Genomic DNA, 21,824 nt, shown 5'->3' with positions numbered 1-21,824 from the left:
ACATCATCAGATTCTTTTGATTCTGACTCTACTACAGTGTAATAAGTTTTTATGTATTACATTATTCTATATTTGAAACTAATCATAAGTAATTTTTGAATGCAGTCCTTAATAAAGCAATGATATATCTTTGATTTTGTTATAGGTATAATTCATTAAAGTTTTGTAAATTATAAGATGTGAGGGCAATCTGGCTGTGATATCTGTCACCCCATTGATTTGATCGCCAGGGTTGATTTAGCTGACCTGGCTTGCTAAGCAGGTGTCTCCCTGTTCCCTCACCACTCCATGTGTGCCCCTCCCAAAGCTGTGTGCTTAGTTGAAAGGGATGACCTTCCCTGATAGAGGAGTACTGTTCTTTGGTCAAGGATATATGAGTAGCTACATTCCCCTGCTAGAATCCCCAAGACACTCTCAAAGTTATTGTGAGTTGCATAATATGATTTCAAAGAAAAGGAAACATTTGGAAAGTGTCCTTTAAGAATTTCATAGAAATCCAAGAGAAAATATTTTCTGCTACAGGATTACTGTTAACTAAAATGTATATGGTGGTCTGGGATGCCTGCGTGGCTCAGTCTGAGCATCTGACTCTTGATTTCGGCTCAGGTCATGATCCCACCCAGGGTCATGGGATTGAGCACCATGTCAGGCTCTGTACTAAGCATGGAGCCTGCTTAAGATTCTCTCTTTCTCTCTCTCAAATAAGATAAAATGAAATAAAATTAAATTAAAAATAAATAAAAATCAAACATAAATAAAAATTAAAAATAAATATGAATGTATATGGTGTTTAAGAACCCACTAATGTAGATAGGACTTGGGGTGTTCTTTTTGTTGTCATTGTCTTCATTTTACAGATCAGGAAACTGAGGAAAAATTAACTGATTTCTCCAACTTACAGCTAGTAAATGGGGGAGCCAGGACTTAAATCCAATCCTCTAAAGTATGTGCTTCTCCCAGTCTATCACATTTGTCTCCAGGGCACAGCATGTAAACTATACTGTGAATGCTTTCATACATTCCAGAAAAGAAGAATTTATTTTTAACATTGTGAAACTAAATGCTTCTCTCTTTTTTTTTAATGTTTATTTCTGGGAGAAAGGGAGAGAACACAAGTTGGGGAGGAGCAGAGAGAGAGAGAGAGGGAGAGAAAGAATCCCAAGCAGCTCTGCACTATCAGCGCAAAGCCGGGCATGGGACTGGATCTCACAAACCATGAGATCATGACCTGAGCTGAAGTCAAGAGTTCGATGCTTAACTAGCTGAGCCACCCAGGTGCCCCCTAAATGCTTCTCTTCTTAAGCCACTCTGTTTTGTACCTCAGAACAAACACTTTGCTGGAGAAGGTTGCTGCTGCAGTGGACCAGTCTGCGTTCTACAGTGCCCTCTGGGGGAGTCTTCTCACCAGTCCTGCTGTGCGTTTACCAGGAATCACATACGTTCTCGCCCATTTGAACAGAAAGCTTTCCATGGAAGATCAACTTTATATAATTGGCAGTGATATTGAGCTAATGGTAGGTCTATATGTGGTTGCTCATTTAACATACTTCTCAAGAGCCAGGCACACTATTACAGACAGATATTGAGAATCGTGCCACAAACGAAGTTCCTATTTTCACGGAACTTACACTTTTCATCAAGGAAACTTAAAGACAAAATTAGTCACTAATTATTCTTTTTAAAATCTTCAAAAATTTCTTTTCATGGAAAAAGAATTGTAGGTTATATGTTATCTCCATCTGTATTTCAAGCAAATAAATGGTCCTTATTACCATCTTGCTAACTGATCAGACCACTGTTAATATAGCCACATTAATTATACCCAAGCGAACCTTCTCTTCAATCATAGCTTTCATTATGGGAAAGATGGGTTTTAGATTCTGTATGGGAATTTTGCAAGAAGATCTCTAGTACCAAAGTAGATGGTGAAAAACTATACCAAAAAAATCACATTGATTAAACTTTTTAATTTCTAGTTGAAGAACAAAAGGAAACCTTTTATCTCTGTAGTGCTATCTCTGAAAACTAGCAAGGAGTAAACAACAAACCCTCAAAGGCACTTTGAAAAGTTTTTTTAAAAATTGTGATTAACCATCCCATACTTTTCTCCCATCTGATTATGAAATGACTGAGATTTTTATGCAGATTTTGGTTACATTTATTAAACTGTAATAAACATACACTGAAAATAACAGTTGTATGAGTTTTGACAAATACCTACAGTCAGGTAATCAATACACTAATCAAGATAAAGAACATTTATATCACCCCACAAAGTTCTTCTGTGCCCCTTTGTGGTTACTTCTCTTACCCTGTGTTCCCAGGCCCTTGCAAACACTGGTCTGGTTTCTGTTTCTATAGTTGTGCTTTTTCTAGAACATTACATAGATGGAATCATACAATATCAGCCATTAAGTCTGGTTTCTTTCACTTTGTATAACATTTGAGATTCATCCATGTGTTTGTATATATCAGTAGTTAGTTCCTTTACATCGCTGTGTAGTATTGTATTGTATGAATGTACCACAGTTTGTTTATTCATTCACCAGTTAACATTTGTTTCTGGTTTGGGCAGTAATGAATAAAGCTGCTATAAACAGTTGCGTACAGTTGTTTGTGTAGAAATATGTTTTTATTTCCTGGGAAAGTATTTAGGAATAGGATTCCTAAATGTTTCATATTGTAAAGGTATGTTAACTTTTTTAAATAACAGCTTTATTAAGATATAATTCCTAGATTCCTCATGTAGTTATTTTTTTAATAGAATTTAGGTTGAATTCTTTTATGAATGAGTTTTATAAAATGACTATACCATTTTGATGCAGATTTTTAAATGTATTGTTAACATTTCCTTTTAATGAGTTAATGGAAATTTTAAACAAGTCACTTTATTTCTTTAAAAAATAAATGTCATAATTGAAAAACTATTTGTAACATATCACAGCCAAAGGACTAACTTCATTGTTATTCAAGGAGCTACTATAAATAAATAAGCAACTGTTAACAATCAAGTGGAAAAATGGATTTGAACAGATAATTTACCTAATAGAAATACAAATAAACATATGAAAAGATGCTCTATTACTTATAATAGAAATAAAAATTTACACTAGGATACCAATTGTCATACATCAGATTGGCAAAAATTAAAAAAAAAAAAGGTTTGAGTAAACATGAAAAAACATAAATTGTCACACATAGCTGGTGAGAATATAAATATACATAACCTTAATGGGAAGCATTCTATTTATGTTGCAAATGCATATCCCCAAGACCCAGAGATTCTACTTTAAGGGATTTATCCTATAATGTACATCTGTATATTATATATTGCAGCATTATTTACAGTAGTAAATATTTACCAACAGTACTAGTGTCTATTATTAGGAGCCTATTAAAAAATTAGGATTCATCTATGAAATAGAGTATTTCTTTGACCATGAAAAAATAATGAAGCTCTTTATGTAGTGTTAAGAAAAGATCTCCAAAATATATTGTTAAAAGAGAAAAGCAAAGTTTGGGATATATGCATGTGTGTTTTTATTTACTTACATTTCAGAAAATAGTCACCAATCATACTGGTTGCATTGTAGAAAAGAAGTCGGTTGGGAGATAGATATGGGAGAGAATTTTTTGCTGTATACTCTTTTGTGTGCCTTAATTTTTTTTTTAAGCCCTCATAATATATTTACCTATTTATTCAAAATAATATAAATACATTTAATTAGTGATAAGAAACTGAGAAGCAAACTTTTAGTTATTGGAAAAAATGAACCATTCCATTTGCACAGTAAATATTTCCCAATGTAACAGACAAGAGATGTTAAAGGCTCTTTTATTTCAGGTAGAAGCAGTAAGTACTTCCGTGCAGGACTCAAGTGTACTTGTACAGAGAAGCACACTGGACCTCATACTCTTCTGTTTTCCCTTCCACATGAGTCAGGTAACAACATTAATAATGTTATTAACATAAGGAATTCTTTGGAAAATCCTAGATTCCTCATGTAGTTATTTTTTTAGTAGAATTTAGGTTGAATTCTTTTATAAATTTGTAAGTATAATACATAAAAAGCAAATTCCTTTTTCAAGGAGTGGAATTTTTGGGAATTTGGGGGAAAAAAGGGTTTATTGATTTGGATAAGAACATGGAAATTGAAATTTTAAAATTTCATACCTTTTAAAAAAGTTGTAACCTATGAAAAACAAAAGATAATCATTGCTAACTCTGAGTGAGGCAGGTCTCTGAGACCTAGGTTCACCTAGCTGTTATCTCTGTCATGATGTTACCTTTTCTTGGTTTGGCGATTTGGTGATATATGTTAGAACGTTAGCAGTGTTGGCTGTTGGAAAGCCAATATTCAGTCACTGTGACATTCTCTAGTACTTTTATTACAAATGAGAGCAGTTAAAAAATCATGAGTGAAGTGTTTCACTGGTAGAACTTAACTGAATCAGTGTTCTCATTTTTAAAGAAATGGTCTAAATTCTTTGGAGCTTTAAACTTTGAAAAGTTATGAGCACCAATATGTGAACATTCAGAATGGTACAACAAAAGTAATAAGATATGAAGAATTTCTACCTTGGAAAACTTTATTTCTAAAAAGTCATTAGCAGAAAAGACTATTGTTTGGGAGTTTTGTCAGAGCTGTGTTTAGTAGATAAACTGGTGGATTTTCATTATGATTTATCATACTCAGCTTTTTCTTTATTACTTTATTCAGTTTGAAATTGAGTTGTTAATAATTGGAGAATTTTATACTTCATTGCCTATATTGCCCCTAATTGGGAGACAAACTATACTCAGTTTCAATTTTTTTAAATGTTCCATCCTTAAACCAGAAGCCTTTATTCTGTCTCTGACTTTTCACAGAAACACCTGCTGGGACATCAGTGTAGTCTGAACTTACCAGTATAGGGGTGGGCATACAGCTCACAAGGTAATAATGAGTTTGATTTGAATATGCTAAAATAACGTATATGGCTCAAAAGCTTAAAATGTCTATTATCTGGATCTTTATTGAAAAAAAAAATGTATTGACCTTTACTCTTAAACCTTCCCCGTCTTTCTTCCCTTCCAGGCATTCAACATTTTTTACTCCTTCAGTGTACGATAGGTGACTCAATAAAATGTGAGGGATTAAGTCATGGTAGACTTAAACTGGGAAGAACTTAATTTGTAATCTCATTAGACCAGTGTTTCTCAACCTTTTGTTTAGCTGAGTTTCCTTCAGTACTTTCTTACTCTACCACCTCTGTATCCCTCCTAGCCAAGAAGATTTTCTCAAGCCTTCCCTTCTATAATTTGTATTATAAAAACAATAGCTACGTTTAAAGTTTAAGTATGTACCCTACCCAGAGCCAGTATTTTCCACCTATTACCATACCACGTTTTTAGATTATCTGAGAGTATGGGTGAAGTTGTCATCTTTGTTCTCCATTTTCCTCTTTCCATATCTTGCATATAATTTTAAGCAAATACTGATTGTAATTGTAACTTAACAGAGCCTTTATTACCTTGTCCCATAAGTGATTACTGTTAAGAGCTTCAGCAGTTGACAGGTTATTAGACTCTTTTTACTTACTTCATGGAAAGTTGACCCTAATCTCTAACATTTATACCTTTAAGTGAGAATTGTTTTCCATATTAGAAATATGTGGTGATGTCAACAGTAAGCAAGAAGTGACTTCCAGGGCACTTCGGTGGCTCAGTTGGTTGAGTGTCCAACTCTTGGTTTGAGCTCCAGTCATGATCTCACAGTTCCTGAGATCGAGCCCCATATCGAGCTCTGTGCCGTCAGTGCAGAGCCCGCTTGGGATTCTGTGTCTGTCTGTCTGTCTGTCTGTCTCTCTCTCTCTCTCTCTCTCTGTCTCACTGCCTCCAGCCCTGCACATATGCACGCTTTCTCTCTTTCAAATAAATAAATTAAAAAAAAAAAAATAAGAAGAAAAAGTAGTGACTTCTTTCTTAAGAATAGTTTTTTTTCTCAAAATAAGATTGGGAGACATTAGTACTTTTCAAGATTTTGTAGCAGTATCTGTAATCTTCATATCTGATGTTAGATAGATCAGCAGTTCTCAAATGCTTTGGTTTTAGGACCCTGTTTTACTCTCTAAAAATATTGAGGATCCTAAAAAAAAAAATCTTTTGTTTATGGAGGTTAGATTTATCTATATCATACTAGAAATTAAAACTGACAGATTTTTAAATATTTACTAATTTACTTAAAAGCTAACAGTAACAGAGTTATCATGTTAGTATAGATAACATTTTATGAAAGTAGCTCTTCCAACACATTGAAATAATTAGTGAATAGAGTAGAAGTATTCCACAGATTTCTTTAATGTATGCTCTACTATGGAACAAAATGCTCATATCTGCTTTTGCATCCAATTTGTTGTGATTTTTTTCTTTGATTTGAAGTATATGAAAAATCTCTGATCTCACACTGATACGTAATTGGAATAGAGAGGAGTGTTTCAGCAGTCTTGTTGTTGTTAAAACAGCATATTCTTCTTTGATACTACACCATAACTCAATAAGTAGTGGTTTTTTAAAATGTTTATATATTTTGAGAGAGAGAGCGCGTACACATGAGTGGGAGAGGTAGAGAAAATCCCAAGGAGGCTCTGTGCTGTCAGTGTGGGGCCCAACATGGGACTTGAACCCATGAAACCATGAGAGATCATGACCTGAGCTGAAATCAAGTTTCAGATGCTTAATCAACAGAGCCACCCAAGCACCTTTCAATAAGCTGCAGTTTTTAAAAAATTAGTTGCAGTATGGAATCTGAAACCATATCAATAAAATTTTCATGTTCTGTTTCATGAAAACCTGCTGGTCTTTCTTACCCTTGAATGGATGTTTTACCCAAATATGCTTTTGTAACATCATGGTTGGTTATTTGGAAAATGTTAGTTGCCGAATTATGCAGATCTTTCAAAGGTTAACACAGTAACAACTATCACATTTCTTACTATCCCCACTGATCTCATCAGTAAATTTTTTTAGGTATTGGGAAGCTTTCAAGCCAATTTAATTTAATTCAGTACATACAGTTTCAAGCCAAATAACAGATTTTATCGGGGTGCCTGGTGGGATCAGTCAGTCGAGCATGTGAGTCTTGACCTCAGTGGCGGGGCAGGGTGGGGTGGGGGAGGCAGGAATGAAGTTTGAGCACCAAGTTGGGTGTAGAGACTACTAAAAAATAAAATCTTTAGGGTGCCTGGGTGGCTGAGTCAGTTAAGCATCCACCTCTTGATTTCAGCTCAGGTCATGATTTCATGGTCGTGAAATCAAGCCCTATTTTGGGTTCTGTGCTGGGAGTGGAGCCTACTTAAGATTCTCTCTCTCTCCTGCTACTCCCCTGCTCCTGTCCTCTCTCTCTAAGAAAATAAAACAAAAAATCTTAAAAATTCAGATTTTCTCTTAGAAGCTCTAAATTTATTATTTGTAATGATGAATATGAATTGTTTTGTTGCAGTGACACTTTATTTTTGAGAAAATATGTGCCACGTGTTCAAGCCTGGTAATCATAGTATCAATCACTCTTTCAGGCAAAAGTGATATTTGATGAAAAAAAAAGCTGATAGTACAGCTCACAATGCAAACAGTCACACAAGTGTTTTTCCTCAAGACATCCATCATATTTTTTTTTTTTTTTTGAGAGAGAGACAGAGCGTGAGTGAGGGAGGGACAGAGAGGGAGACACAAAATCTGAAGCAGGCTCCAGGCACCGAGCTGTCAGCACAGAGCCTGACAAGGGACTCAAACTCAGGGACCACGAGATCATGACCTGAACCGAAGTCAGACACTCTACCGACTGAGCCACCCATGTGCCCCTAGACATCCATCATATATACTTCATTATATGTCAGAAGTGTTTTGTGTATACTCCCCATTTCATTACACAGGACGTGTGTTAAAAGACGTGTGTTCAGGGACTAATATTTAATAAAACAAACTTCTGCTTCATCAACAACGTTCTTGAGTGAAACTGGCTTTTTTTTTCTTTGTTTTTAATTTTACTAGAAGTATATGGCAGTAAAGAATACCATGACCACAAGTACGGTAGATGCCACTGCTGTACTGCTTCTTTTCATGCTAAGATGCTGGCAGTTTTACTCAGTATTGCATAATCAGAGCAAATGCCCACACATCAAAAAAGGCAGATAACATTTTGGAATTGTCATGAATATAGTTTTTACCTCGTGGACCCCCTGAAAGAGTCTTAGAGATCCTCAGGAGTTCAGGGACCACACTTTGCGAATTGCTTAGATTAATAAAGACCTCTGTGTTCAGATGAGTGACCATAATTTTTTGGCTATTGATGATCTGTGTTCTGTAACATCTCAGTTATTTCTCGAAGATTCCTTTAAAACATGTAAGCTGCTTAATACTGTCAAGAAGCATGGCGTAGTAAAAAGTTGACAAGTCTATGATAAAGAAGTCAGTTCTCAAAAATAAAGTTAATTTTTTTGTAAAGTCCATTCTCTACCTAGGTGAGGCAATAACCAGACATTTGAATTTGGCTAAGTACTTAGGCCCTTTTTATTCTAGAGTGATTGTTAGACTAATTGATTTCCACGTTACCTTCTAATGCTCAGGGTCCAAGATTCTCTTTTAAAGTGATTATCTAGAAATAGTCTTAAAATTAATAGCAATTTAACTAGCTGCCTTCGTGTTATCTTTTAACTTCACCTCTTTTAGTGAAAACCAGATCTTCTTTAGTATATTTTTTAAATATCTAACTAAGGCTATTAGGAAGGATGCAAAGAAAAATTATTTTCTCTTTAGAAGATCTTGAGTAACATGAAAAAAAAGATTTGTTAAAGCTGGATATGGGCACAAAAAGCATTCATTATATTGTTTCTTATATTTTTCTGTATGTTTGAAATACTACAAGATAAAAATTTTTAAGAGATCAGGAAATGAAAGGCTTGAAATTGATGAAGATCATGAACATCTAAAGTAATTACCACCAGTTGACACAGCTATGAATGTAAAAGACTAAAGACATGATTTTCTTGAGTCGGTTCCATCTTACTCCATTTTTTGTTTTGTGTCAGAGCTTGCTAATTCTGGATAGGATAACGAATTTTAAAATGGAGATTAAAATAATTGAGGTATAGTTTCACGTATGCAACTAAACAGCTGCGTTACCTTTTCTTATTGTTCCCTAATCTGTAAAATGGCAATAATCATTCCTGTGTTTGAAGAGTCAGGTGAGTCTTCTATGAAACTACCTCATAAGCCCTAAAGTTCTGAGCGTATTGCAAGGTGGTATGTTTTTTAAAGAGGAAAAAAAGAATGTGTTTTTGTATGTGATGAAATACAACTACATCTTTAACTTTTTCAGGCCACTCGACCAGATATGATCAGGATCTTGTCAGCAGCTCTTCATGTAGTTCTGAGGAGGGATATGTCCCTGAACCGAAGACTTTATGCATGGCTTCTTGGTAGGTGTTTGATGTGTATGGTCTTAGCTTGGGAAAGATATGGGGAAATTTGCCATACATAAGTATTATCAAGTTTCATGTGTGTCCTAAATGAAGAAATTAATAGTTTGCTTAAATAGACAATAAAAATGTAAGTAGGATTAATTGTGTATTATATGAAGAAATTTCAAAATCTTCTTAACATTAGAGGCTATTTTAACCCATTCCTGTTTCCTTTGACAAGATTTTTTTCCTCCTATAAATTGAGGCTGTTATACTGTATGTAGACAAAGAAGGATAAATAAATAATCAAAATAATAACATAATTTCCAAAACTTTGAAGTCATCAAAGGAATCAGAACTATTACTGCTGACCCACACATGGTACCTTACCAGTCTCGCACTCAAGCAGTAAGTTCTTTGTTTTTCCATACTTTGAGTGTTTGGCCCGTCCACAACTCCTTACTGCTTAGAGTGAAAAGATAAAATATAACTTATCTTGGATTTTCTGAATCTTCAGTTATTTCACTAGTTGTTAGATTGAAAAGAAAAATATTGGATAATGCTGGAAGAATACTATGATACTCGCTTATGTATTGAATTGGTTTCCCTTTATTAAACTATCTAAAATGATCTCTCTTGCTGACATTGATTGGGCTACTATTGGTAAGTGTTTGGTGTTGTTTTTGAGATATTTGGTGTTTTGGTATTTAATGAACAACAGTTTTGAGAATTCCAGTATAATTTATTTTGCCATTTGTTTCCATGGAGGTTTTGATAACAACGGTGCTATCATAGGACCCAGAAGCACAAGACACAGTAATCCTGAAGAACATGCTACTTACTATTTCACTACCTTTTCAAAAGAATTGTTGGTCCAGGTAATGAATGCTTTCATTTTATTTTTTGGTTACTCCCTGATCACTAGAGTTAACAAGTGTAAGACAAGGTCCTGCCTTAATTGAATTAATTCATCACTGAAGGGTGGAGACAAGACTCACAAACTTCCTAAGAATGATTATAACAAGCAAATGATTATAATACAATGAGTAAGTAATCTTAAGATAGACTCATTTCTGTGTCAGTCCAGAGATTGCTTAATTTGTTCTCATAACTTTATTAATACATAGTTACAGCTTCTTACCTGTCTGCCCTGTGAATTGGAGCTCTTCCAAAAATGGGCTAGGACCTCTGTTATATCCTCTGAAGCCTTGGGAAAATTTGGGTTGCATGAGGAATCTAAATGTGGTAAAACTGCTATTGTAATGGAAAAGTTAAAATGAGCCATACTTTTATATTATTTTTACTTTATATTCAAGATAACTCAAAGAGATTTGTTGGTATCTGAAGCATTTTTAAATGAGTGAAGTTATAAGAATATAGTTTTGAACCACCAATGGGAAGACAATTGTATAATAGCAGATGCTGTCATGATACTGTGCCATAGTTTGGAGCATCGATGACGATGTTAAATAGAAACACTTTTTTCTTTTAGGCAAAAATTCAAATAACCATGAATTTATTTTTCTAGATTTTCTTTAACTTTTCCACTTTTTTTCTAGAGCAAATGTAAGCACTCTTTTTTTCTCTCAAGATGGATGAATAAAACCTTTTTTCCCCCTTAGCAGAGGAAAAAAGCTAACTTCAGTGAAAGAGTTTCAGAAAAGCAATAGATGTAAATCTCCATTACATATGGTCGTATTTAAATTTTTTTCTTAAGAAAAAAGTCTTTGAATCTGTTTATTTAAATGAGCAATGTACTTTTTCTTTTTTAAAGGCAATGGTGGGCATCTTACAAGTGAATGGATTTGGAGAAGAGAGCACTTTAATGCAGGATCTAAAACCTTTTCGTATTTTAATCAGTTTACTTGACAAACCTGAGCTAGGTAATGTATACTGTCATAGGACATAAGATCACATGTGGTTGTTTTGTACTGTCTCATAATAAAAATAAAAGTCATTATGTAGAAAAATTGCTATATTTTGAGGTGGACTTCAAATACAGGTTCTCAACAATTTCTTACCTAAAATTTACTCCAGAACATTAAGAAGATATGTATGTATACATCCAACACATATGTTCTCATATTTTACCCTATACTATATATGTAGTAGATAAGTCATTTTAAAGATAATGTCTGAGCTCTTCCTAATCCTGATTAAGTTACTGAAACATTTGTGATCTCTCGTGACTGTCCTAGTTCACAAAACTCAAGGACTTGAGCAAAAATATTTGGGTTCTATCCCTCAGCTTGATTCCCTACATCCCCTTTGTTTTGTGTGTTTTCCCTTTCTTCATTGTGTATTTCTTTTATAGTAGATTTATTGGGAAGTTAGTTATGGCACCTGAGACAGAAATTAAGAAAAACCAAAAGTAAGGGTGCTTGGGTTGCTCAGTTGGTTAAGTGTCCAACTTCAGCTCAGGTCATGATCTCACAGCTTGTGAATTAGAGCCCTATGTCAGGCTTTGTGCTGACAGCTCAGAGCCTGGAGCCTGCTTCAGATTCTGTCTTCATCTTTCTGCCCCTCCTCTGCTCACTCTCTGTCTCTGTCTCCATCTCTCCTTCTCAGATATAAAAAATAAAACAAAACAAAAAGAAACCCAAAAGTAGCAAATATATATGTCTTCTCACCAACTCTTAAAAATGAAAAATTTTAAATATAAAAATAACTTGAGTTGTATCAATGGCTTTGAGAATGTTTTAGCTATTGTATAATAATAAATAAAGCTCTTCAAAATTTTTTTAAAGAGATGAGTATCTATTGTAGCAAAGTTTGGCTTTGTAGGTTTTTGTATCATTTAAAAAAACAGTAGTAGTAATATAGATAGTATTTCTTGAATCCTCATTATATTCTGGGAACTACGCTACCCACCTTGTAAATATTTTTTCCTAACCCTTGTAACAGCCCTGTAAGTCTGGTGTTATTATCCTCATTCTAGATGAGGACATTAAAACTCAAAGACATTAAATAACTTTCCAAGGTTATTGCTGTTAACTGTCAAACACACTTCCTTTGTTCTGTAATTTTTATTATGTCAACCTATAGTTAAATAACCATTTATTCGGATCAAAATGTGAAGCTCAGTTTAGCATCCAGAAAAATATTTTTCAAATACTTGTTTTAAAGTATCGTTTGATCAGGCTAATTTGTAAATAATCATGATTTGTCAGTGCTCATTAATTATTGTCTTTAATATGTATATTAATTTTAGGACCTGTAATTCTGGAAGATGTCCTAATTGAAGTATTTAGAACATTATATTCCCAATGCAAAGCAGAATTGGATCTTCAAATGGAACCACCCTTCAGCAAGGATCATGCTCAGTTAAGCAGGTGGATTACCAAAAAATTAAGCATGATGTGAAGATGTCCTCATTCATCATATGAAATTTGTGTTCTGAATGATAAATTTGATTTAAAATATTACCATATTTTGGTAATATGAACTCTCATTACTAACTGCACTGATTTTTTAGGCATTTACAGCCTGACTATATAGTAGAACCAGCACCAGGGTTGGTTCTAACCGGTTAATGTGAAGATACAGATTTCAGGGAATTTATTCACACTGTTCAAACTCACGAGAGATTAATTGCCACATGTCAGTTAATAATGGAAGTTGTACCTTCTTGCGAACTAGGCCTGGTGGTTTGCATGGGGTTGTGCCTCTTGGTTACTCGACACTCTCAGGAGACCAAATCATAATTCAGAAAAAGACTTAAATGTAGAGTTAAATGATCAAAGGGCACCAAGTGCTCCTTAAACAATTTCTTTTCAAGTTATCATTATTTCTTCTTTCAGTTTTATATATATCTTTTTTTTTTTTTTTAATGCCTGGGACAAGTCCTGTAATATTAGTATATCCTCTTCTCTAAGTCAGTGGTAGATTCATTCATGTCAACAAGGTCTTACTTTTTCATTTCTTGTCTACTTTTAGCAGCTTACGTGTTTTCCAGTCTCATCTAACATGACAAAGTCACAAGACTACAGTTTCTTTTACGTAATCTGCGTTCCATTTGTCTCTCCTTGGTGAAGCTTTGGATATAACATGGGCTTTCCTAAAACACAGTTTTGTATATTTTAATGCAGTTAAAATTTTAACATTTTAACACAGTTTTTGATTTCTATTAAGTATCCGTGGAATCTTTATTTGAGAAGTTAATATTGACTATCCTGATACTCGATTTCATTCTGTACTCTGCCTGATAATTTATATTGCCCCATCGAATATTCAGTTAGTCATTTGTGCTATGACATGCTAGCTGTATTGATAGTACCACAATATATATAAAAACAACTGTTTTCATTATTAGGAGAGGTGGCAGGAGATAGTAGGTAGGTGGGTTGTTAATAGGCCAGAGGGCTCCCACTAGAAATAAGGTATTATTCCTGATGGAGTTTCAGTAATAATGGCAATTTACAGTATTATTTTGTTGTTTTTCAGCTAAGAACAATAATTTGATTGAAACTCATCAAAATAAACTTAACCTTTCTTAAGCAAATTCTGAATAGCACAGGAAAGCAGACAAAATTCTTTCAAAATCAAGGCTGTCAAAATCAAATCACTACTTGGCTTACATGTGCCGGGGAAACAAAAGAATGTAATGCCAGGTTAACAGGCATTCAAAATTCAAAAATAACTTGGTGTTATTTTGCTGAAGCAGAGCTATTTTTTTTCTCATGGAAGGCTGATTTCTGATCATGATCATACATTTGAGTTATGATAACCTGAATTTGGAAAATACACATAAAGTCATAGAGTGGCAGTAGATAAAAATGATTTGTTGCAGTTTTCTCGCTAGCAAGTATTCTAGCAACTACCTGGGAATATGTAAGTAATATTTGCACTCAAATATAATTTTGAAAAAATAAATGTTAACAATTCTTAGTTTTGGTTTGTTTCTTTTTCCTTTTTAGTAAATTAAGGGAAAATAAGAAAACAGCAGAGCTGATTAAAACTGCCAACCTTCTCTTTAATTCCTTTGAGCCTTATTATATGTGGGATTACGTTGCACGTTGGTTTGAAGAATGTTGTAGGTATGTAAAACTGTTTCATTCATTTTATTTTAATAGCATCCAAAGCCAAACTTTTTTTTTAACTTCCTGAGTCTAATGAAAAGAATATTCTTTTATATATTTTACTACTTCTGACAACTATTAATTATTTAGTAGCCATAATCTGACTATGTCATGTCACTCTAGAATATAGAATCCCTGATCATATAAGCTTAGAATTGAAAAGGAGTTTAGAAAACGAGTTATTTAGTCACCAGCATAGATGAAAGATTTTCCCTCTTCAATGTATAGTAATCCAATTTTTCTTTGTTGTAGAGAAAATACCAAATTTGTGGCTTCTGATTCAGCACACTTCACCAAAATGGTTCCCACTTTTAATAACAAAAACTTCCTTGGTCATTCTTGTGTTTTTTTTAAAATCATAGAACCAGCCCATATTGTCACTGGTGAGTGATAAAAACCCTCTACCTCTTACGACATAAAGATTGAAAACCCTAAAATACTGGTGAACCTGAGTAGAGTCTCTGTATTCTACACCAGATCCTCTCAGAACCGGATAAACCCCTCAAGCCTTGGGAGCATATAGTCAGAAAGTAAGCAGGGCGCCTGGGTGGCTCAGTTGGTTGAGCGTCTAACTTCAGCTCAGGTCATGATCTCGCAGTTCATGAGTTCGAACCCTGCATCGGCTTCTGTGCTGACAGCTGAGAGCCTGGAGCCTGCTTTGGATTCTGTGTCTTCCTCTCTCTCTGCCCCTCCCTGGCTCCCACTCTGTTTTTTCTCTGTCTCTCAAAAATAAATAAATGTTTAAAAAAAATTTAACAGAATGGGAGAAGATATTTGCAAATGACGTATCAGATAAAGGGTTGGTATCCAAAATCTATAAAGAACTTACCAGACTCAACACCCAAAAAACAAATAATCCACTGAAGAAATAGGCAAAAGACATGAATAGACACTTCTCCGAGGACACGTGAAAAATGAAAAAATTCTCAACATCACTCAACATCACTCATCATCAGGGAAATACAAATCAAAACCACCATGAGATACCACCTTACACCTGTCAGAATGGCTAATATTGGGGCTCCTGGGTGGCTCGGTCGGTTGAGCGTCCGACTTCGGCTCAGGTCATGATCTCGCAGTCCGTGAGTTCGAGCCCCGCGTTGGGCTCTGTGCTGACAGCTCGGAGCCTGGAGCCTGTTTCAGATTCTGTGTCTCCCTCTCTCTGACCCTCCCCTGTTCATGCTCTGTCTCTCTCTGTCTCAAAAATAAATAAACGTTAAAAAAAAAATTAAAAAAAAAAAGAATGGCTAATATTAACAACTCAGGCAACAGATGTTGGTGAGGATGCAGTGAAAGAGGATCTCTTTTCCACTGTTGGTGGGGATGCACGCTGGTGCAGCCACTCTGGAAAACAGTATGGAGGTTCCTCAAAATAAAAACAGAACTACCCTACAACCTGGCAATTGCACTACTAGGCATTTATCCACAGGTACAGGTGTGCTGTTTCGAAGGGACACATGCACCCCTATGTTTACAGCAGCACTATCAACAATAGCCAAAGTATGGAAAGAGCCCAAATGTCCATCGATGGATGAATGGATAAAGAAGATGTGGTATATATATACAATGGAGTATTCCTCAGCAATCAAAAAGAATGAAATCTTGTCATTTGCAATGATGTGGATGGAACTGGAGGGTATTATGCTAAGTGAAATTAGTCAGAGAAAAACAAAAATCCTATGACTTCACTCATATGAGGACTTTAAGAGACAAAACAGATGAAAATAAGGGAAGGGAAACAAAAATAATACAAAAACAGAAGGGGACAAAACAGAAAAGACTCATAAATATGGAGAACAAACTGAGGGTTACTAGAGGGGTTGTGGGAGGGGGGATGGGCTAAATGGGTAAGGGGCATTAAGGAATCTACTCCTGAAATCATTGTTTCACTATATGCTAACTAATTTGGATGTAAATTTTAAAAAATATAAAAAAATTAAAAATTTTTTAGAAAGTAAGGATATATGATCTCAGATTTAGAAGTCTTAAAAATATAAAACATTAATCCCCTTTAATGATTTAGAAAATTGTTTGCTTACTTATTCAATAGATAATGAGCACCTAGGTATATAGACAGTCCCTGTCTTCAAAGACCTTCTAGCGGGAACAAGTAAAACACGGACATATTATTTCTAGTATTAAAGTTACAGATACCTTCATAGATTACAATGTGGTAGGGTGTTGAGGAATTACGAACGTGTTTTTGCTACATAGCCCTGACCTGAGTTTCCACCTTCATTCACACTCATCCACCCTTCTTTACCCATCTGTACTATTCCTTGAACACATATTGACTGAGCCTTTAGTCATGCTGCTGAGCCTTCACTTGTGCTATTTCTTTGAAAATATTCTTCCCCCTAACCCATCTGGGAGGTCCTATAGAGAGGTGACCCCACCTTTCTGAAGCCTTCCATGACTCCTTCAAATCTCCCATCAGAATCAGTTCATCCTACACTGTTACACTTATTTGTCTGTATGCCTATATTTCTTGCTGGTTAGGGACTCTGTCATATTCTTTGTCTTTAGAGTGTAGGGCAACGTATGATTGTATAGAACTAATATTTAAAGTGAATGTTGGAGGAATGATCTTTACAACTTAGATCAGAAGAGGCTTCCTAGAGGAGGTAACATTTGATCTCAAACCTTGAAGGATAGATGCATTCTGGATTTGGGAGACTGGGGTTGAGGGAGGACGGCACATCAGGAGTAAAAGTTGGTATAAAGAGACCCTGAGGTTATAAATCAAATCACAAATAATCCACTTTAACTAGGAGATATTATGTGTAGAGGGAGCAGTGGGAAATAAGTCCAAAAAAGATCCACCCAGAACACTTGGAAGTGCAGGATGGGAGTTCCAGGGAGAGTGTAAGCCGAGGAATCTTGCTTTGGAAAATTTTCACTTAGAGGTACAGTAGTGTCCTGTGGGAAAGGAATGTTCACAGGAACATCACTGTGTGTATGCCCCAGTGTTGACTCTCATTAAAAAAGAAAGTGAGGTATGTATGATATGAATATTCATATCACTTAATAGTATACTTGATAAAGTGAATTTTGTCCTTTTAGGAGGACACTGCATGCCAGACTTCAGATTGGGCCTGGAGATAGTAGTGAGTCATCTGAGTTACAGCTGACCAATTTCTGCTTACTGGTGGATTTTTTGTTGGATATAGTTTCTTTGGTAAGACGACCTTGGTAAAAAAAAGTATTGAGGAATGTAATAACATAGTTCAGATATTTTCATGTTGGAGACCTCATCCTTAAATAAATTTCATCTTTAAAGTTAAATTGATTACTTTTCCTTTTGGCATAGCTTTTTTTTTTTCTTAAACTTTTCCAAATGTTTTTCCTCAGACATATATAATACATATATAAGTATTGTGATATGTGGAATATACATCATAATTGCTTGTTATTGTAGTCTTAAATGTTTAGTGTATAGTGGTCTAATACTGCATTTGTGCTCACTGAAGACTGTTGGAAACCTTTTCTCCTTTTCTCTCCTCAAATCTTTGCTTTCTCATTTTGAAGCCTACTAGAAGTATGAGGGTGTTGTGTCAGGTATGACATTCAGCCTATTTTGTCTTTAACTGGTTGCATTCACATTTTTTGTATTATTATTTTGGTAAATTAGATAAAACTGGGATTATTTTATAATATATACCTTGAGGTACATAAATTGAGAATTTGGGAATAGAAATTTTGTAAATCAGTAATAAAATGACCATACCATATTAATTAAGTGCATGATACCTATATAATATTACAGATGAGTAAAATTATTTGTGTTGTATAGATTAAAAATAAATAGGGTTGTACATTATATAAATTTTTGTCATTTTGCTTTCATCTTCAGGAGACTTATATTGAAATCCAGACTGAACACTTGCCCCAGTTGCTCCTCAGGATGATTTCTGCCCTGACAAGCCATCTCCAGACATTACACTTGTCTGAACTCACAGATTCACTCAGGCTCTGCTCAAAGATCCTTAGCAAGGTGCAACCTCCACTCTTGTCTGCCAGCACTGGAGGTGTGTTGCAGTTTTCAAGTGGGCACAACAACTCAGTCAAAGAATGGGAAGACAAAAAGGTAATGTTTGCTATTATTTTTGTTACTAGACCAATTACATTTCTTCAGAGCAGAATAGTTTATACATACTCATTTAAATATTAGCGAATGATGGGGAGCCAGGGTGGCTCAGTCTGTTAAGCGCCCAACGCTTGGTTTCGGCTCAGGTCATGATCACATCGTTCGTGACTTTGAGCCCTATATCGGACTCTGTGCTAACAACACGGAGCCTGCCTGGTATTCTCTCTCTCCCCCTCTCTCTGCCCCTCCTCTGCACTCTCTGTCTCTCAAAATAAATAAAATTAAAAAAAATTTTTTTTTTAAATATTAGTGAATATTTTCTAGACCTAAATGTTGTGGCAGTAGACAGTCTTGTAGGCTTTTGGCAATTTTAACGGTCTTTATCAGCTCTCCACTGGAAGTATAATGCAAGTAGCATATGTAATTTTTAATTTTCCAGTAGCCACATTAAAAAATAGAAACAGGTGAAAATATTTTAATTATATTTTATTTAGCCCAATATAGCTAATAATCATTTTAACCCTATAACCAATACAAAATTGATGTAATATTTAAAAGGTGAGATACTTTACATTCTTTTTTGTACTAAGTCTTCAAAATTCCAGAGTGTATATTATACTTAACAGCATTGAAAATTAAAATTTTTATCAGAAATACTTGATGTATATTTTTTATAAAGTTTATGTTTGAAAAATTAGATTTACATATCCAAATTGTCCTAAACATATTTAAAAATTTTATCATAACTAAATTAGGTATTACTTTCTGAATTTCAATTTAAATTAATTGAAAAAATTTAGTTCATCTGTTCAGATCTGCCATAATACAAGAGCTCAGTAGCCACATGTGACTAGTAGCTATAGGTACCATACTGGACAGCAGGTTTATAATCTAAACTTTAGTGGTCCTTTTCATATATACACTAATTTGATGTGCTCTTCTTGAAATCCAGAATCTTTTTTACTCTCCTCAGTCTTCCAGGTTTTTAATGCTTTATGATGTTGAATAAAATTACAGTAATTTTAATGTCTGGCCAAGTAGCATACTTAAAATACCTGTGATACACTTACGGAAAAAAAACACCTATATAATTCCATTGAATTTAGCCATTGTGGTACTATGTTAAAACAAGGATTTAAAATTTTCTAGTATTTTGAGTTCATTACCTAAATCCTGGGTTTGTATTGTTGCCCTTACTTTTTTTTTTCTAGTTGCTTTTTTTTTTCCCCCCCAGCCAGGCAAAACGTTTTATCGTCAGGATAGTCTAATACAACCTTTCCCATCAAGTATTAACCCTAAAACGTTTTTGTTGGACTTTTTAAATATTTTGCTCTTCATGTATGAAATGAATGTGACTGACCCGTGATCAATTTAAATATATCCCAGGATTATCAGGCATAAACTAAAACCAATCTCTTACTTTCCTTCCTATATGCTTGTTATTTATATGTGATATATATTGATTCTGTTGTAGGAAAATTCATTTTGTTCTGCTAGTTTTCTTTAATATATACTTCTAGGATCTTCGAAATTAAACTAAAATAGTTACTAATTGCTTTTTTGTTGTTGTTGAGTGAAATTCATTCAAGTAAAGGAGGACCTTAGCATTCTCTTGATAGCATATTCAAATATGTGAATATTAACTATGTCTAAAACAAGTGGAGGCACTTATTGATGGTTACAGGTTAAGGTAAACAGGAATATCCATTCATATTAAATAAAGGAGAAATAATATACTTTTGTTTTTGTTTTGTTTTGAGAGAGAGAGGGCACAAGTGAGCAAGGGGCACAGAGGGGGAGAGAAGCAGAGCTGACCCAGGGCTCGTACTTTTTTTTTTTTTTTTTTTTTTTTTTTTAACGTAATGGTATGTTAACCTGGGAGTATGCTTTTCCCTCTCTCTTTGGTTCTCTTCTATATTCTTGGGCCATATATGTTCTTTCCTATTTTTTACGGAAGCACAATGGTTATTATCTTCACTGAAGTGTCTAAAATTTATCATATTTGAAAGCTGAGGGTATTTTCTTTATTTCTTTTTATTTAAAGTGTAAGTGAAACAATAATTCATTAAAAATGAATCTATTTTTGTCTCCGTGCACTTAGTACACTTTTGTAAGATCAGTGTATTGGATCTCTATACCCCTATGTCCAAAATATGTCATGTCTTTCTCTCTTCAGAAAGACATTTTACTATAAAATAATCTGAAACATAGTTATATGATATAGACCATGCAACTAAATATTATAAATGTATATAAGTTTAACTGAATTTGTAGCTTAAATTCTATTAATAAATGTCCGTTGTTTTATGATCCTTATGTGAAAAAGATCAATACAGAAATAGCAATAAGCTAATGACAATTTTATCATTTAAATAGGACTTCTTTTTAAAAATGTATTAGTACAAGGTTTTAGATGGTTGTTAAAGGTTGACAGTTCAGTTCTGATACCTGCCTGTAAACTTTGTCATTATAATATGAAAAGTTCTCATAATAGTGATAAGCTATGAAAAAAATATCTTGAAGTTTAGAATCACCTAAGCTAAGCTTTCCTAATAACTTTTAACCTTATTTGCTGTATAACCTTGGGCAAGTTTTGTTTTTAACTTCCCTGAGCCCTCAGTGTTCTTAGCTTTGAAATAGAGAAAACAGCCTCTCTTTATCCAGCATGCACTCTGCATAGCCAGTGATCCAGTAGTGAAGTTGGCACAGTCCCTGCCTTCCTGACCCATTTTTGCTAGTTGGGAGACACATATTAAACAAATAATTGCACACTTAATTACAGTCATGATAAATAAATGAAAGAGAATATAGAGTGGTAGGAATGTGGAAAATGCAGTGATGTGACCTAGACTGTGGGCCTAAAAGGCTTTCTTGAGGAAGGGTTGTTTGAGTAAAGCCCTAGAGAAACTGGGGTGGAATGAGGTAGAAAGGAGAGAGCGCTTGGGAGAGGAAAAAACATTCCCCAAGGCTCTTGGGCAGAAAGGAACACTGTGCACACAGTGAGGGAGAGATAAGTCTTCAGGTAGGCAGGGACCAGGTAATGCAGAGCCTTTTCACTCTAGCGGGGCTTTTATTCTTTATCTTAGGAGCAGTGGGAAGACACTGAAGGGTAGAAGCAAGCAACATAATAAGACTTCTATAAGAGATAAATTACTTTGCAGTATGGAGCATGGATCTCAGAAACAAAGTGGATGTGGGGAGACCTGCAGTAGTGCAGGTGA

At 34.6% G+C, this 21,824-nt stretch overlaps 1 protein-coding gene across 1 annotated transcript in view; it reads left to right on the top strand.

The window, feature by feature from the left end:
- DOP1A (DOP1 leucine zipper like protein A) overlaps positions 1-21,824 on the top strand; it is a 112,903-nt gene that overhangs the window by 44,873 nt on the left and 46,206 nt on the right. The window contains exons 5-13 of the mRNA XM_047101322.1: positions 1,325-1,514; positions 3,845-3,943; positions 9,357-9,456; positions 10,207-10,316; positions 11,213-11,321; positions 12,650-12,770; positions 14,355-14,474; positions 17,580-17,694; positions 18,370-18,603. Of these exons, the coding sequence (XP_046957278.1) occupies positions 1,325-1,514; positions 3,845-3,943; positions 9,357-9,456; positions 10,207-10,316; positions 11,213-11,321; positions 12,650-12,770; positions 14,355-14,474; positions 17,580-17,694; positions 18,370-18,603 (1,198 nt within the window). The remainder of the gene's footprint in view (positions 1-1,324; positions 1,515-3,844; positions 3,944-9,356; positions 9,457-10,206; positions 10,317-11,212; positions 11,322-12,649; positions 12,771-14,354; positions 14,475-17,579; positions 17,695-18,369; positions 18,604-21,824) is intronic.

The sequence above is a fragment of the Lynx rufus genome, unplaced genomic scaffold (genome assembly GCF_022079265.1).
Source record: "Lynx rufus isolate CCGP_SWC_20201006 ecotype Redwood Valley unplaced genomic scaffold, mLynRuf1.p SCAF_6, whole genome shotgun sequence".
Classification (NCBI taxonomy): Eukaryota; Metazoa; Chordata; class Mammalia; order Carnivora; family Felidae; genus Lynx; species Lynx rufus.
The sequence above is the reverse complement of the archived record's forward strand: the minus strand, read 5'-3'. Positions and strand labels throughout refer to the sequence as shown.